The sequence below is a fragment of the Protopterus annectens genome, chromosome 3.part1, assembly GCF_019279795.1.
Source record: "Protopterus annectens isolate FY-2018-M chromosome 3.part1, PAN1.0, whole genome shotgun sequence".
In the NCBI taxonomy this organism is placed as follows: domain Eukaryota; kingdom Metazoa; phylum Chordata; order Ceratodontiformes; family Protopteridae; genus Protopterus; species Protopterus annectens.
In genome coordinates, this window is record NC_056732.1 from 479,513,359 (window position 1) to 479,530,758 (window position 17,400).

General features: G+C 38.3%; 1 protein-coding gene across 2 annotated transcripts in view; it reads left to right on the forward strand.

Moving 5' to 3' along the window:
* The window catches only part of COL14A1 (collagen type XIV alpha 1 chain), a gene marked incomplete at its 3' end in the record, with an annotated part of 1,869,522 nt that overhangs the window by 715,215 nt on the left and 1,136,907 nt on the right, over nucleotides 1–17,400 (forward strand). For both annotated transcript variants that reach the window (XM_044066920.1, XM_044066919.1), the window contains 2 exon segments: nucleotides 6,704–6,843; nucleotides 13,889–14,015. In XM_044066920.1, the coding sequence (XP_043922855.1) occupies nucleotides 6,704–6,843; nucleotides 13,889–14,015 (267 nt within the window).

Sequence of the window (17,400 nt, forward strand, 5' to 3'; positions counted from 1 at the left end):
TGGGTGCAAACCAATTGAATGATAATATAATGGAATAACTAAATAATGGGATCTGAGCAGCAGAAGGACACCTTAGCTGCCAGCAAAATACAGAAAAAATTAGACTTGGGGGAATTATTGTGCTGGAAAATAGTGAATATGTGCAGGTGGTGTCTTCTTTTTATACTTGGTGGCTTTGCAATTGCCCGTCCCTACTGTATATTTGATCTGTGACACACCTCCCAGTCTAGTATCTTTAGCTCATTCTACCTAATACAGAGAGAAGAAGAAACATTTTAGCACAATATTCATCTGCATATATATATATATATATATATATTGCACTTTATTCATCTGCTTTTACTGGATTTGTGTTTCTTCCTACTTTATTACTGGGGGCATTGACTACAACTCTGATCTAAGATATATAACAATAAGTATCATTTTCTGTGCATTTAAAGTGTTTTTTGATTGCATCTGCTTTATTTTCTGAAAAAAATATATACTTGTTTCCCATCTTTCTAAGCTAGTATAGTCCAATTTTCATGTTAAGTGCTGAATTCAGGGCTGTGTTACAAATCTCTATGTTTGCCCATACCTTACTTGGATAGAAGGAAGTTTCTCTGTTCACCTGTGAGAGAGGGGAGTGTTGAGCAGCCTATCTGTCCCTGGAGGAGTGGTTTCAGCCTAGAAATTAGTAGTTTATTGGCCATTTTGGGCTAATTTGTATCTCTTTCAGTTCCCTGCTATAAATACCACATTTGCCCGGTTTTGTGCACCGGGCAGCGCCGGTTAGCTAGGGTATAACTATTCCTGGCTCCACAAAGTCTCCTCTTCAATTTTTCCCTTGGAACTAGACAAACTTTCAACTTAAGCGCTCAAGCCATTCATTTCTCAGCCCGGCACTTGCTTAAAACTCATAGCAAGTACTTATAAACCCTAGCACTAGACCCTCCTATACTGTACAGAAGGCCAATGCTCTCTATTCGACCTTACCAGCCATTCAGCAAAACAGTTCACTGATCCTATCCAGGCATGTCCAAAGGGCAGTTTCAGGCGTACTCTCCAGTCCAACTGGTGAATCTGGGCATTTTGAGGCAATGTTACGACTGCCTCATGTACACAGACAACCCTCTCATCCTACCACCAAACACTAATACATGTGAGAGATGCAATTATACAGCCAAACTGGAGGCTAAGCTCTCTCAACCCAAGGCTGGATCAGACAGTCAAGAGGAGAATGGAAATACTTGCATCACACCACCAGTCCCACATAGACCCATTAATCCAGCACTGGCAAAAAACACACATAAATACACAAAAACATACTCAGAGGCTCCAAATAAAAATCTTCAAAAGCAACAGAGACCTCCAAAGCAGACATCCACACAACCTCCACCCCCCCATCACAAACCATGAAACACATACTTCACAAAACCTGTGTGCCATGCAATCACAGCCCTTAAGGCAAAATAACATACCCAACATACTAGTAATAGGTGATGCTATAGTCAGGCACACTGACATCCCACTCACTAGGGTGAATAAGGAGAAGGTTACTGTTAGCTGCCTGTCGGGTGCCAGGATCCGCCACATAACACAAGCACTCAGGTCACTCCAGAACAAGTACAAATACAACTCTGTCATTGTCCATGCTGGTGTGAATGACCTGAGCCGTACCTCCCTGGACTACATGAAAAGAGGCATGGAAGAGCTCTCTGATCACGTAGCCCAGACCGGTGTGACCCTGACCCTGAGTAGCATCCTGCCCTCACCAAGAATGATACCATGGTATAAGGAAAAAATTATCAATTTCAACAATTGGCTAAGTTTCTGGTGTCATTCAAAGGGGAACTAGTGTCTGTCCACCTGGGATGACATGCTCGACAAGCCACGCTGCTTCGCTAGAGACTGCTTGCACCTGTCACCCTTAGGCCTTCGAATACTGGCCAAGGCTCTTGAAACCCCCCCATAGTGCCTTTTTAGGCGCGGCTTAAAAGACAAACCCACCACCATAAATAGCAGAAGTAACAAAAAACTGAGGGTAATGATACTCAATGCCAGAAGTCTAAACCTCAAAATGCATACACTCGAGGCACTCCTCAGTATGGAAAAACTCGATATATGTGCAGTAACAGAAACCTGGTTTAAGGCTCCAAAGAGCACCCCAGCACTACCAGGCTACAACTCATACCATACATTTTGGCCACAGAACCCGGATTGAAATACCAAAGGCGGGGGCGGATCCATATTCATCAAGGATACCCACACCTCCAGGTTAGTGGCACAGCACGATGCTTCATAGATCATCCACGTGCAACTAACAACGGGCAAAATCACAATTCAAATTGTAGCTTGCTACAGATCACCCACCATGTCCCAGGACCCCCATTCCACATTTCTGGAAACACTGGAAAATATAAAGGTCCTACCAAACACCCTGATATTGGGTGATTTCAATTGCCCAAACATTGACTGGGAGAACTACTCAAGTACTAACTCCCTTGCCCAACATTTCCTAGACTTTATAAAGTCAAACACCCTGGATCAACTGGTCAACACTCCCACCAGAGGTGACAACATATTGGACTTGGTCATCTTCAATATGGGCGACCGGTGCTCCACACTGGATGTCAACCCCTCGCTTGTTAGATCTGACCATAAACTAATCACTTTGGATATCCACATTCTGCCCTCACCCCTGGACAAGGAAACCACCATGAAAAACATTTCAAAAGCAAACTTCACGTTACTTAAGACTGAGGTGGTAAGTTTCAAAGCCCCCATGCTAAAGGATAATGCTGTCCAAGCTGCAAAATCCTTTACTAATGCATTCTACAAGCACCTAAAAGAATGCATGGATCGTGCTATCCCGAGCAAAACCAAGACTCACTCCTCCAAGAAAAGGAAACCAGTCTGGTGGACCCCTGCCATAAAAAAGCTATACAATAGAAGGAGGAAACTAGTACATAAAAAAGTAAAATCCCAAGAAGGGAAGACATCCCTGATCAGTATCAGCATGAAACTACGATCCCTCATAAAATCATCCAAGGTGAGCTTTGAAAGAAAAATTGCCAAGGACTCCAAAGATAACCACAAGGCATTCTTTAGCTATTTCAAGAATCTAAGTGGCAATGCTCAGATATGCTCGGAGTTAGTGCAGAATGGTACAAAATACACTGAACAGACCGATATCGCCAACATCCTGGTTCAGCGCAAACTTCACCCCCTCTCACCCCCAAAAGGGCCCATAACCATACCAGAAGAATGTAGAGCCCCTGAAATCACAGACACTCAGGTTAAAACATCCCTCTCCAAAGCCAAAAACACAGGATCAATGGAACCGGACAGTGTCCCAGGCTGTGTCCTACACAAGCTCAAAGACAAACTAACCCCTCACCTAAACACACTGTTCAGGCTCAACCTCTCTACAGGTTACATACCCATAGAGTGGCACACAGCAATGGTTATTCTGCTCCACAAAGGTGGAGCCACAACAGACCCTGGGAACTATCACCCTATAAGCCTAACTAGCTTGGTTTGCAAGGCTATGGAGCGCATCATCATGGAACTCATTAACAGAGACATTGGGAACCTACAAACACTGGACCCTACCCAGTTAGGCTTTGTTAAGGGCAAATCATGCCTCTTAAACCTGGTGGACTTCTTTGAGACAGTTACCAAGGCTGTAGATGACAGAAAGGTGGTACACACAGCCTACTTAGACCTCGCAAAGGCCTTCGACACCACTCCCCATTTTGGTATTATAGACAAGCTCACCAGCCTGAACATAAACCCCTATGTCACAAGATGGGTTGCCAACTGGCTCACAGACAGAACCCACATGGTAAGAGTTGTGGGAGCTAGGTCTGACTCTAAACCAGTTACAAGTGATGTTCCCCAGGGCTCAGTCCTAGGAACCTTTCTGTTCGGCATATACTTCTCAGAGGTACAGGCAAGCACAGAAGGGCTATGACTGACCAAGTTCGCAGACGACTGCAAACTAGGGGCTATAATTGACTCTGCGCCTGACACAGACATCTTCCAAAAGGGTCTCACTGAGACAGATACCTGGTGTCAAAATCATGGCCTCAAGCTAAATGCCAAAAAATGCATAGTCATCCCCTTTGGAAAAAACAAAGTACCCACAAACTACGACATAGGTGGTAGTCCCCTAAATATGGAAGACGTAGTAAGGGATCTGGGGACCCAAGTAGATAGTAATCTCACCTTTGATAATCACATTGCCAAAGTAGTTAGAAAAAACTTCTATGTGGCCCACCTTATCGGGTTTGCACCCAGATCCAAAGAGGTCATTGTGCCCCTCTACTGATCACTCATCAGACCCATCATAGAGTACAACGCCCCATTTGGGATGTACCTTACAAGACACCTGCAACAGCTGGAAAGACCACAGAAGTACCTCACCAAGAGGATCACTGGCCTCAAACAGATGCCCTATGCAGCTCGACTGAAGAAACTCCAGCTGTACTCGGTTGCATACCGCCTACTCAGAGGTGATCTCTGCCTGACATACAAGGCCATGTCCAACCTAGAATTGATGGACATGCTCCACCTAAAGAAAAGCTTATCCCCTCGAGCCACATGCTCTAGGGATCTAAACCTCACCACAACAATAAATAGAGCATGCTGGAGGGATAGATTCCTGTCCCAGAGACTTCCTATGCTTTGGAACAAAATTCCAATCTACGTTAGGCAGGGATCCTCGCTAACACTTTTCAAGAGAAACCTTGACGAGTGGATGGGAAACAGAAAATTTACCCCAGGGATCACTTCAGTGGCTCTGTTGGACAGAGGCACAAGGAACAAATCTAAGGGGGCGGCGAAGGCCAAAACATTCTAGCTAAGCTTATAAATGACTTCAGCAAGATAGCCTAGTACCTACCTATGAACCTATGAGTGATAAACTTTACTCAGATGAAGAAAAAGCATGATCTGGGTATAGAAAAAATGACTTATTGTGATATATATATATATATATATATATATATATATATATATATATATATATATATATATATATATATATATATATATATATATACATAGTGCAATAATTATTGTATACATTCACTATTCCTGAAGCATAGTTTCACCAGGCTGGGCAACAACAGCCAAGACATAACCAATGTTTGCAAAATCAGGAATAAATCATGGAAAAAGTCTTAAATTATGACTTTCCAGTTTGGAAATAGTATATTGTGGCATCAAATTACATCAATTGCATATTTTTATATACTTAACTGCAGATGGCATGGCATTATGTGTGGGATCAAGCCTTGTATTTTTTTTGGAGGTATGTGTATAAGAATTAAAACCTATAGCTTAATACTTCCAGAAAGCTTTATTGTTTTGGATTGGCACTGATCTCTTTCAACATGATTCTGTAGTACAGTCCAATGATCACAAACTATTGCTGTGCAAGACTTTGGTAAAGTGGCATCCTGAAATCCTGCACATGATGTATACATTATATGTTGTACAAATTACATGAATAATACCAAGATAATTTCATTCCTTTGTTCATGCTGATTACCAGAAGCCACAAGAGAAGCCAAAGATGAAGGAAGATGACACAGATATAAGAGCAAAACACATTTAGTGCAATATTAAACAACCTTAAAAATTCTTTACATATTATGGGGGGCACCATATATGAATGACGATGTTTGCATTCACTGAACAGAATTTATTTTCTTTGTATGAACAGCTACAGTAAAGTAACATAACATGTGATGACATATATATATATATATATATATATATATATATACACACACACACACACACACACACACACACACACACACACACACACACACACACACACACACACACACACACACACACACATATATATATATATATATATATATATACACACACACACACACACACACACACACACACACACACACACACACACACACACATATATATATATATATATATATACACACACACACACACACACACACACACACACACACACACACACACACACACACACACACATATATATATATATATATATATACACACACACACACACACACACACACACACACACATATATATATATATATATATATATATATACACACACACACACACACACACACACACACACACACACACACACACACACATATATATATATATATATATATATATATATATATATATATATATATATATGTATATATATATATATATATATATATATATATATATATATATATATATATATATATATACACGTGTATGTGCACATATATCACAAGAAAAAATAGCCAAGCTAGAGTTTTTACTCTGTGATACCTTAAACCTCCTGAAATAGAGGCCGATAGGATATAAGCAAATAACCCCTTAAGGACATTAAGTGTTTCAGCTATATGGCTTCTGAATGCCAGTGACTTCTTACCTTTCAAGTCTTTATGGATATATTCAGGCCAATAAAGCAAACCCATTTGTAGATTTTATATAATGTGTTGTTTTAAGTCAGTAGTCCACTCTTCCTCATTAAATCTGATACTTTTAATAATCGTTTTAACACAAGTTGAAAGAAGTATTTACATTTTAAACTGGATTACTGTACACCATTTGAATGTTACTTTAACCAGGTTTGCTGTATCTTGTTAATGGTACATTGCTTTTTAATAGAACTAACTCTTGTTTTTGATTCTTATCCTTTTTTTTCTAGTACCTTTGACTCCACCACAGAATATGAGGTTTTCTAATGTTGAGCACAGTAGTGCCAGAGTCACATGGGATGCAGCCTCGAAAAAACTGAAAGGCTATCATATTTCATATGCAAATAGTGATGGAAGCTTTACTAATGAGGTAGGCTGTTCAATCTCTATATAAAAAAAAACAAATAAAAGCAGGGCTCCTTGACGAAACGCTCTTTAATTCTTGAAGTGCGATAATTACAGTACATTTTTCGTTGGGGACAAACCCAACTTCATCAGAAGGTAAAAAAGTCAATCAACCATAACACAGTAACCTGAGCAATATATACACACTCTATAAAATACTGAACACACCCTTCCTAAATCCTAATTAAATAATTGGTGTGTTTCAAGGGATCGGTTTACTAAAAACAAGTTTCCTGATGGGAAATACTTAAAAAGTTTCAGAAATATGTAACTTTAAAAGGGTGCCCAACACTAAAGCACATTTGTAGTTGTGGAAAAGTAAAAATAACAAGGTAAAATAGTGAAAAATAAACGTAACATAGATCTTAATGAAAGACCTGTTTTTACGTATTAAACCACACACCAGTGCTTAAAAATTGTAGGTAATATACATATATGTGTATCTAAATTCACAACTTTATCTAACGTTTAAGGCAGTAACTGAAACAATAGATGGAAAAAAATGGAACAAGTCCTGTATAAAAAGTTAAGACCAGGGTTTCATGTTGTTTGCAGTGTCAACTGGTCACCTAGGCATACCTAACATTCATAGTTACAGTTAGCTGGTTTTAAATAATAGCATTAACCTACTATTATACTGTAAGGAAAAGCCTAGTACATTCAATTTGCTCTAAAATTATTTTGAATTGAGCGGTGTAACCTGTCAGCATTAAGTAACTGTTTGATTCATAATTTCCTGCATTCATATCGCCTTTTACCTACACTTAGTATGCTGTAAAATACTATCAAAAAAATCCTAGATGTAAGACAGGTGAAGTATGTATGTATACACACAGTAGTCAATCGATGGGTTGAGGTAGTTTTAAAAGTCTATCTCTCAAGATTTTTTAATCTCAAAATACAAGCTATTGAGGTTGATTCATTAATTCCCGGCCACTGGTTGGCATTTGTCCTGAGCTGCCAAACCAGTTCCTTTCTCTCCAGCTTTAAGGAATCATAACCCCCCCCTAGGGTCTCTAACTTGTTGATCTATAACCCTAAATTTAAACTCATGGTCTAGATGTTCATTGTGGTGTCTAGCTAGTGCATTAACTTGGTTGTTGTTCCTGATGTTATATATGTGTTCATAGACCCTTTCTTTAAGCTTTCTATCGGTTTTACCGATGTAGAAAGCAGGGCATTGGACACACTTTGCTAGGTACACCACTTGTGTGCTGTTGCAGTTAGCCTTGAAGTTTATTTTATAGCTCGAATCACCTATTTGAAAGTCATGGCCCTCATCCACAAATTGGCAATATTTGCACATATTTCCCCATGAGAAACTCGTCATATCGCCTACCCTACTGTTCTGTGCTGTAGTGTCAATCTGCATGTCGTTGTTCCTACCCAATAACGTAGGCGATATGATGAGTTTCTCATGGAGATTTTGTAGCACTTTCAATATGGATTCCCACGACTTATACAGAATATTGTTAAAGAACTGGGACCTATTGTTAAGTGACGGAAAATATCGAATGGTACTACCAGACAGGTCCCTAATAACTTACAAACGGGGGAGTAACTTAAAACAACTATTGGAAAATGATAGGCAACAACACAGAACCAAAAAGGGTATGTTTAAGTGCAATATGTGCAAATATTGCCAATTTGTGGATGAGGGCCGTGACTTTCAAATAGGTGATTCGAGCTATAAAATAAACTTCAAGGCTAACTGCAACAGCAAACAAGTGGTGTACCTAGCAAAGTGTGTCCAATGCCCTGCTTTCTACATCGGTAAAACCGATAGAAAGCTTAAAGAAAGGGTCTATGAACACATATATAACATCAGGAACAACAACCAAGTTAATGCACTAACTAGACACCACAATGAACATCTAGACCATGAGTTTAAATTTAGGGTTATAGATCAACAAGTTAGAGACCCTAGGGGGGGTTATGATTCCTTAAAGCTGGAGAGAAAGGAACTGGTTTGGCAGCTCAGGACAAACGCCAACCAGTGGCCGGGAATTAATGAATCAACCTCAATAGCTTGTATTTTGAGATTAAAAAATCTTGAGAGATAGACTTTTAAAACTACCTCAACCCATCGATTGACTACTGTGTGTATACATACATACTTCACCTATCTTACATCTAGGATTTTTTTGATAGTATTTTACAACATACTAAGTGTAGGTAAAAGGCGATATGAACGCAGGAAATTATGAATCAAACAGTTACTTAATGCTGACAGGTTACACCGCTCAATTCAAAATAATTTTAGAGCAAATTGAATGTACTAGGCTTTTCCTTACAGTATAATAGTAGGTTAATGCTATTATTTGAAACCAGGTAACTGTAACTATGAATGTTAGGTATGCCTAGGTGACCAGTTGACACTGCAAACAACATAAAACCCTGGTCTTAACTTTTTATACAGGACTTGTTCCACTTTTTTCCATCTATTGTTTCAGTTACTGCCTTAAACGTTAGATAAAGTTGTGAATTTAGATACACATATATGTATATTACCTACAATTTTTAAGCACTGGTGTGTGGTTTAATACGTAAAAACAGGTCTTTCATTAAGATCTATGTTACGTTTATTTTTCACTATTTTACCTTGTTATTTTTACTTTTCCACAAGTACAAATGTGCTTTAGTGTTGGGCACCCTTTTAAAGTTACATATTTCTGAAACTTTTTAAGTTTTTCCCATCAGGAAACTTGTTTTTAGTAAACCGATCCCTTGAAACACACCAATTATTTAATTAGGATTTAGGAAGGGTGTGTTCAGTATTTTATAGAGTGTGTATATATTGCTCAGGTTATTGTGTTATGGTTGATTGACTTTTTTACCTTCTGATGAAGTTGGGGTTGTCCCCAACGAAAAGTGTATTGTAGTTATCGCACTTCAAGAATTAAAGAGCGTTTCGTCAAGGAGCCCTGCTTTTATTTGTTTTTTCATAGTTTGACTGTCTTGGTTTCAACACAATCTCTATATAAAATGCATTCTAGTTAATATATGCATTCAGAAATACTATGTGTTAGTTTTTAGTGTGATTACTAAACAATATGCATGTTATAGTTTATGTGATGCATCTTGGTGGATATAACACAAAAAATTCCTATTTTCAGAAAAATCAAATTCCTCTGAAACGCAAATAAGTGCTAATAGATAAATAGTATGCCAGACAGAAAGGGACAGTTTCCACTAAATGTAACACATACTGTAAGGTATAAAAATGCAGAAGGAAGTTAAAATTCCAAAAAAAAAAAAAAAAAAGCTGAAGCAGTTTTGCAGGTTTTCTACAACTGTGATGCCTCACCACTGTCCCAGTAATCAATGAGCCTCAATCCTCACCACTGGCAACAGTGGGGGACGTACACACTGGGAGGATGACAAGTACACACACACACACAGTAAAGTGCAGTTTCTCTTAAGAGCACACAGAGATCACAGCCAGTCTGGGGCTGGTTTCTTCATCTTTCTCCAGATCCCCAATAAGACTCCCCACTGGCACAGCTATACAGTTGAGATCTCTTCATGTCTCTGCCCAAGTAGCTGACGCACATACTCTTTGAGATTTGATTTATACATAAACGCGCGCACACACACACACACACACACACACACACACACACACACACACACACACACACACACACACACACACACCCCTGGGAAAGGCTGGCACAGGTTCACTAGCTATGCCCCCTTTTAACCGGAATTTAAGTTAGTTATTACTGCCACCACCCACTCTTTATCAGCTACTTTGTGGACCTTAACAAAAGGGGTCCAATCTTACTGTGTAATGTTACTATTAATCCAAATGGTAGTTTGACCAAGAGCAAGGCTATTAGGAGGGGCCCACAGTGTCACCAAATAAATATGCAAGTACTCCCAGAACTTAAATATGTGTCACAGATATCAGCCACAATGACAGGTTTAAATACACTTTATAATACATAATAAAGGAACAAGAAAATACTCAGCAAATAAACACAGTTACATCAGATTTCAAAATCTCAGGAAATATTTAAAACAAAATTGCAGGACAGTCTCAAATAAATAAAGAAAACATCTAAATTAAGCTCAGCTCTATTCCTGACTATATCTAAAAGAAATTACTGTACCCTAGTTAACTTACTATTACAGCAAGGCAAGTGTGGTGAGTGAATCTTCTATCTGATGTTGTTGGGTCCAAGTCAGAGTACAGAATGCCCTGTCACTCTCTCAGAGATTTCTTAAATTAATATTTCAAATATTAGTGCTGGGGTAGCTGGCAGCATGACATCAGTTCTTGTCATCTGACTATTAGTTCGCAGGCTCACAACCATTGATTTTAGCATCTACCTATGAAAATACACATACCTTAGCTCTTTTGGCAACTGGTAGAAGTTGTAAAACAATTTACATTCTTCCACATTTAAAGACAATACAAAAAACTTCTAGTTCTAGACATTGTCTCCTGTTACACTGATATTGAAAGATAACATCTATTTTATTACGTGGTTATAAAGTATTTTAAGTTTTCAGCTATTCTTCTGAAGTTAACTTCTTGTACTTCAGTCCTCGTTGTTAAAATACATATACATTTAAACAGTTACAATAGTGTATATACATTTCTGCTCAGTATTTTACAAAATATCTCTTCCACACACGTCTGTACAATATGACATACAGTTCTAATGCAGTTGTAACACAAAACAATTGCATCGTGCTGATATTCACAAATGACAAACAACCACTTACAAAATTCCAGATAGCTGGACTGGCAGTATCTCCTTCTGTCACACTTCTATATAAATCATATTAATATTCAAATGACATATAATTATTTACAGAATTCCAGATAGCTGGTCTGGCAGTATCTCCTTTTGTTACATTTCTGTATAAATCATATTAATATTCACAAATGACATATAATTATTTACAAAATTCCAGCTAGTTGGGCTGGCAGTATTTCCCTTTGTCACAGTAACAATCACACTGGTCTGAGAATATGAATTCTGGAAAGAAAGAAGAGAATATCTGTAGCATATGTACTCTCTATTCTTAATCACTTGCTAAACTTCATTCAATTAATCACATCTACTATACTGCATTATCAGTTTGATGATGAATCCTTCCAGATCATCCCAAACAACAAACATCCTTTTCCATATTACTTAAGAAGGTGGGGATTTTTTAAGCTAGACTAAACCCTGAAATCTCTGTTTTGACTACACCCTCCTTAATTGATTACCTTTCTCATCAGATACCTTGAGTTTTGTCACATTACGCATTTACCGTGTGCCGCTACTTTTAGTAATTTTCACCCGTGGTTATAATGGTCAAATGATATTACAGTCAAACTGCAACAGTTGTAGAAGTTATTCTCTTTTTTGCAGTTGTGTGATTGTGTTTAGTACATTTAATTTCAGGGTATGTTTAGGGTTGCCACCTTTCCAAATGCCCAAAGTGGGACATTTGTGCTACAAACATCAGATTTTGCAGGGCAAAACATACCCACGGCCAGTACAAAGGACAGAACTTCAGTTTTTTGCCTGAATAAAAGTTTATTCTTGTAGCATTTTAGTTCTTTATTCTGTTTCCTATAACATTTAGGTGTTTCAGATACAGAATAACTGTTTTATGTGACTATTACATAAAATATAGAAAATAATTTTGTCCTACAATCTCAGGACATTTGCCATTTTTTCACATTTTTTGCAGGACACAACTGCCCAAAGAGGGACTGTCCCTCGCAAAGTGGGACAGGTGGTAACCCTAGGTATGTTGAGACATAGCTAAGTCCTCCATGTAAAAGCACAGTTTGTAGTTATTTTGGCTGATCACAAATGTAACACATATGTTTAACTTTGCGATCACATTAGTTTGATAAAGATTTTTAGATGAAAGTCATCGCCAGTGAACATATTTGACTTATGTATTTGTGATCCAAATCCATCTGCATTGTAAAGAAATACATTCTCTTATCATATGCCATTGATTTAAGCACTTAATTCCTCACTAATGTCCTGAATGTAGTTACAGTGGCCATTTAAAGATACACAGCAATTAGCGGCAACCAATTTTAATCTGTTGATAAATCTTCTATTTTTGGTACACTCGAACATTAACAAAATTAACATGTTGTCAAAGGGCCTAACACCTTAGATTTTTTTTCTTGGATTATTTTGTTTACTTAAGATATTTTAGTTTTTGTAAATTTCCTTTTTCTTTTTTGTTGCAATTCTGACTGTTCACCATTGATTGTACCTCCCACTTATTTAGTCAGCTATAGCCTAGAGTCCTATGGTCTACACATTCCTCCTTAGGGCAAACGTCACTTAGCAGGAAATTGGGGGATTTAGCTTTAAGGCGTAACCATTCTACCTCCCAATTGTTCTCATGTAGTTGACATATGGAGGGAAGTATCTCCTGCTTCTATATGGTAATTGTGTTTGTTAAAACTACTCCAACATTTAGCAAGCTACTTGCAACTGCTATAATGCCACTGAATTGTGGAATTCTGTCTAGACTCGCTGATGCATGTCCTATAAACTGTATAATTTCTATTGCCTTTGTTGATCCAAGAACATATGGATATATTTGTTTGGTGCAATTTTTTTTTATAATTCTGTGAAATGTGAACCAATTGTCAAACTATCCATTCATTTTTGTCAAGGTATTTTATTTGTCAGCAACCATTACATCTTGTACATGTGACCCTGATGCAGTCTATGAGAAATAAGGAGGTCATAAGGGCGAAGATTTCCTCAACAAATACCTTCTTTTATATTTTTTGGCAATGCCAGTTTTAATGTCCAGAGACTCAGTAAGTTGAGCTTCTGATGAGTCCTCCTGAATCTGTATGATTAATATCACCTGCGATTGTCAAATAAGTCAGTCAAGTGACTCCTCAAATTGCTGGTTAAATTCTTACAGTCATTCGTATTTATTTGCTGTTATTAAACTCAGACAGAGAAATGATGATGATGATGATGATGAAGCTCTGAATCTGGTTTGTGTTTCATCCCATACAGGTCGATGTTGATCCAGTTACTACATACCTTCTCAGAAATCTGCAGTCCCTTACAGAATACTCAGTTGCTATCTCATCCATTTTTGAGGAAGGCCAATCTGAGCCACTCACAGGAAGTTTTATTACAAGTAAGTAGCAATGATTGATAACTTCAAATATTTCTTAATCCAACAGTCATAAATTGCCTGCATTCATGTTAAAGTTCCATAGGTGAAACAAACGCTTTCTCTAAATCTTCATAGATGTTTCATTTTTCTCATAACCCAATTTCAGGTATAGCAGTAACATAACTGTTAGAATGGAGATGTAAACCACAAGTGGTAGTATATAAATACAAGAAAATAATTGCAAGTATCCAAATCAACTAAACTCTTTTCCCTGCTGTAGAATAAGTAGCAGACAACTGCTGAAGTGTACATTTTTACGTTAAGTTTGTGGCTAATGATGTCATAGAATGGCAGAAGTCAAGACAGTCTGGCATCATGGCCACAGTTTTGCAATGGACTTGATTGTAACTGTTTTATATAAATATTTTTTTCTATTTTATAATTGCTTCTGCTATTAATTTCCTTCTTCAGTGTAACTTATGATTTTATCCTGACCTTTTCACTTTTACTTTGAGTTGTTTTCCCGTGTAGAACTTAATATTCAAAATGGTTTAAAACAGTTTTTTTTCTTCCATTGGAAACAAAACCCCACACACTCTTCATGCAAAAGGCTATGTCTCATGTAGTTTTACTTAATATAATCAACTCTTTGTTCCTTCACCTTGGTGGTAAATTAAATCCTTTTCTGAAGTAAGCTCTGTCAAACAACATACAGTGTTAACAAACATTTATTATCGTGCATTTGTAACACAATTTGACAACTCCCAGAAAGACATAGTAGGACAACACAGACTGGTGTGACTGCACTGTGTTCCCCTAAAAAAAGGGGTAGTTTTGAGTAACCATGGAAGATACATAACGTCAGAGGGGTTCCCTATTGAAATGTCAGCACTCATAACATTGATTGTGTGCAGACTGAGTAAAAAAAAAAGATCTGAAATGCAGAAGAAGAGTAAATCTCAAACATTGCTCTTCTCCCATTAAACTTGATTTTTGCATGGTAGCAGGTCCCTCTGTGCACCCCCCCCCCTTGAACTTGTATATACCAGTTCTGACATCACCATACCATGGCAAAAAGGGAATAGCCTGAGAATGGCCATCTCTCAAAATTGGTATATACATTTTGACTCTGTGTTTCAGGACTTTATCATGTGCATCTCAACTTTTCGAATGGTTAGCCACCAGGAGAGCTAAAAGCATATGAAAGGCAGTTAGTGATAAAAATTAGGGACAGCCCCTGTCTTCTTATAGTATTAGGGAATATTTGACTCTGAGCTTAGGAACACAAGACCAGCATCAGTTTTGTTTTTTTTTTCTTTTATTAGTCAGTCAGAAATATAATTATCAAATTATACAATGCAATTTTATTCTGTTTTGTATGTGTGCATAACTGCATCTGTTGTTTGTTGTGTATTATTTTATAGTTTAATCCTGCAGACTGTGCATGTCTTAATAATCAGTACTGCACAGGCAGTGATCAAAGCTGGAGGTGTCTCAATCTATGTCAGTAACAAACTCCCCTCAAGATTTATCAAACAAGTTGATGTGTTTGAGCTTCTCCATGTCCAGATCTCCATAGGCAAAGTCCCATATCATATCCTTTCAAGCTATAGGTCACCCTCAATGACCCAAGTTACCCATAACTCATACTTGAATTGACAGGAGGCCCTAATCATTCAGTTCAATACCGTATTCATGTGTGACTTCAACTACTCCACTATCAACTGGGATACTTCCATGACCCCAAACTTACAGGCCGAGAGATTCTAGGACTTTGTAAAAACAAACACCTTGGACCAGATAGGCCATATGCCTTCTAGGGGTGCAGACACACTCAACCAGGTACTCACAAATATGGGAGAATGATGTACCCTGTCATCTCTGGTAAGTTCAGTCTCTTCATAATAAAAATCAGTTCTGTGACCCTGGCTAACCCTGTAACATTTAGGAAATATTCTAAGGCAAATTTGTTTCTACTAAATGATAATATGCCAACATTTCAAGCCTCCCCAAGCCCTGAAAACACAGCTGCCTACATATAATTGTAGAATCATGTCAATAAATGCATAGAGACAGCTGAGTATGCAGACATAGGTCCTGAACTCAAAAAACAAACCTTCTCAGTAGAATCCATATGTAATCAGATTTTACAAGCAAAGAAAAAAGTCATAGCCAAGATTAGGAAGTGCTATGCCCAGCATGATAAAAACAGTCATCAATCTCGATAAGTAATTAAGATGGCAAGTTATATCTGCTAAAGCCGAATGTGAGGCAAAGATAGCCTCCCAGGCAAACGACAACCACAGTGCTTTCTTTGGCTATGTTCAGAACCTAAAAGGCATCACACAGCAGTGTACAAAACTGACTGTAAATGAAGCCATCTCCTCGGAGCCAAAATATATAGCAAATCTGCTGGTACACAAATTCATCTCCATTTTAGCCCCTTCTCTCCCCCAGCCAACCCCACCTAGGAAATACCATCAAAGAAACCTGCCTCAACTATTCACTAAACAGCAGGTCCCAGATACACACTGTCCCCTCAATAGCCTTAAACATGACATGTCAGGATCACTGAAGAAACTGTCAGGTCCACTGAAGAAACTGTTTAACCATAGCCTCCAGTCAGGCTTTGTGCTATTCAAATGGAGAACTGCAATGGTCATCCCTCTGCACAAGGATTGGCCATCAACAGACCCCAGGAACTACAGACCCAGAAGTCTGACTAGTCTCATATGGAAAGAATTATCATGAAAATGGTTAATAAGAGCATAGAAAAGATTCAAACATTAGACTAAACCAATCTGGTTTTATCAAGGGCAGATCATGCCTTCTCAACTTGGTGGACTTCTTTGAGATGGTAACCAAGGCAATGGATAATGGCGAAAAGGTGCATACTGCCTATCCTAACCTGGCAAAGGCATTTGATACAATACTGCACTTGGGCATTGTGAACAAACTCAAGGAATAAACCCATATGTTACATGCTAGATGGCAAGCTGGTTCTTTGACATTACCCGGGGTGTTAGGATAGGGAGACCACTTCCACAAAATGGCCAGTCACTAGTACTGTCCCTCAGGGTTCTCTGCTGGATCTGCTTCTTTCTGGCATCTACTTCTCAGACATAGATGCCAATGGTAAGGGCCTCTGACTGACAAAGTTGGCAGATAATTGCAAACTAGGAGTAGTCATAGAATCCCCCAAGACACTAACATCGTACAGGAAGGACTAACACAGACAAATGACTGGTGCCAAAACCATGACTTAAAACTCAATGCCAAGAAATGTTAAATAGTACCCCTTGGGAAGTCAGCCACCCTCAGAAATTACCTTTCTGACAGCAAACCCCTAAGAGTAGAACCAGTAGTCAGGGATTTGAGTACGCATGTAGATAGTAACCTGTCTTTT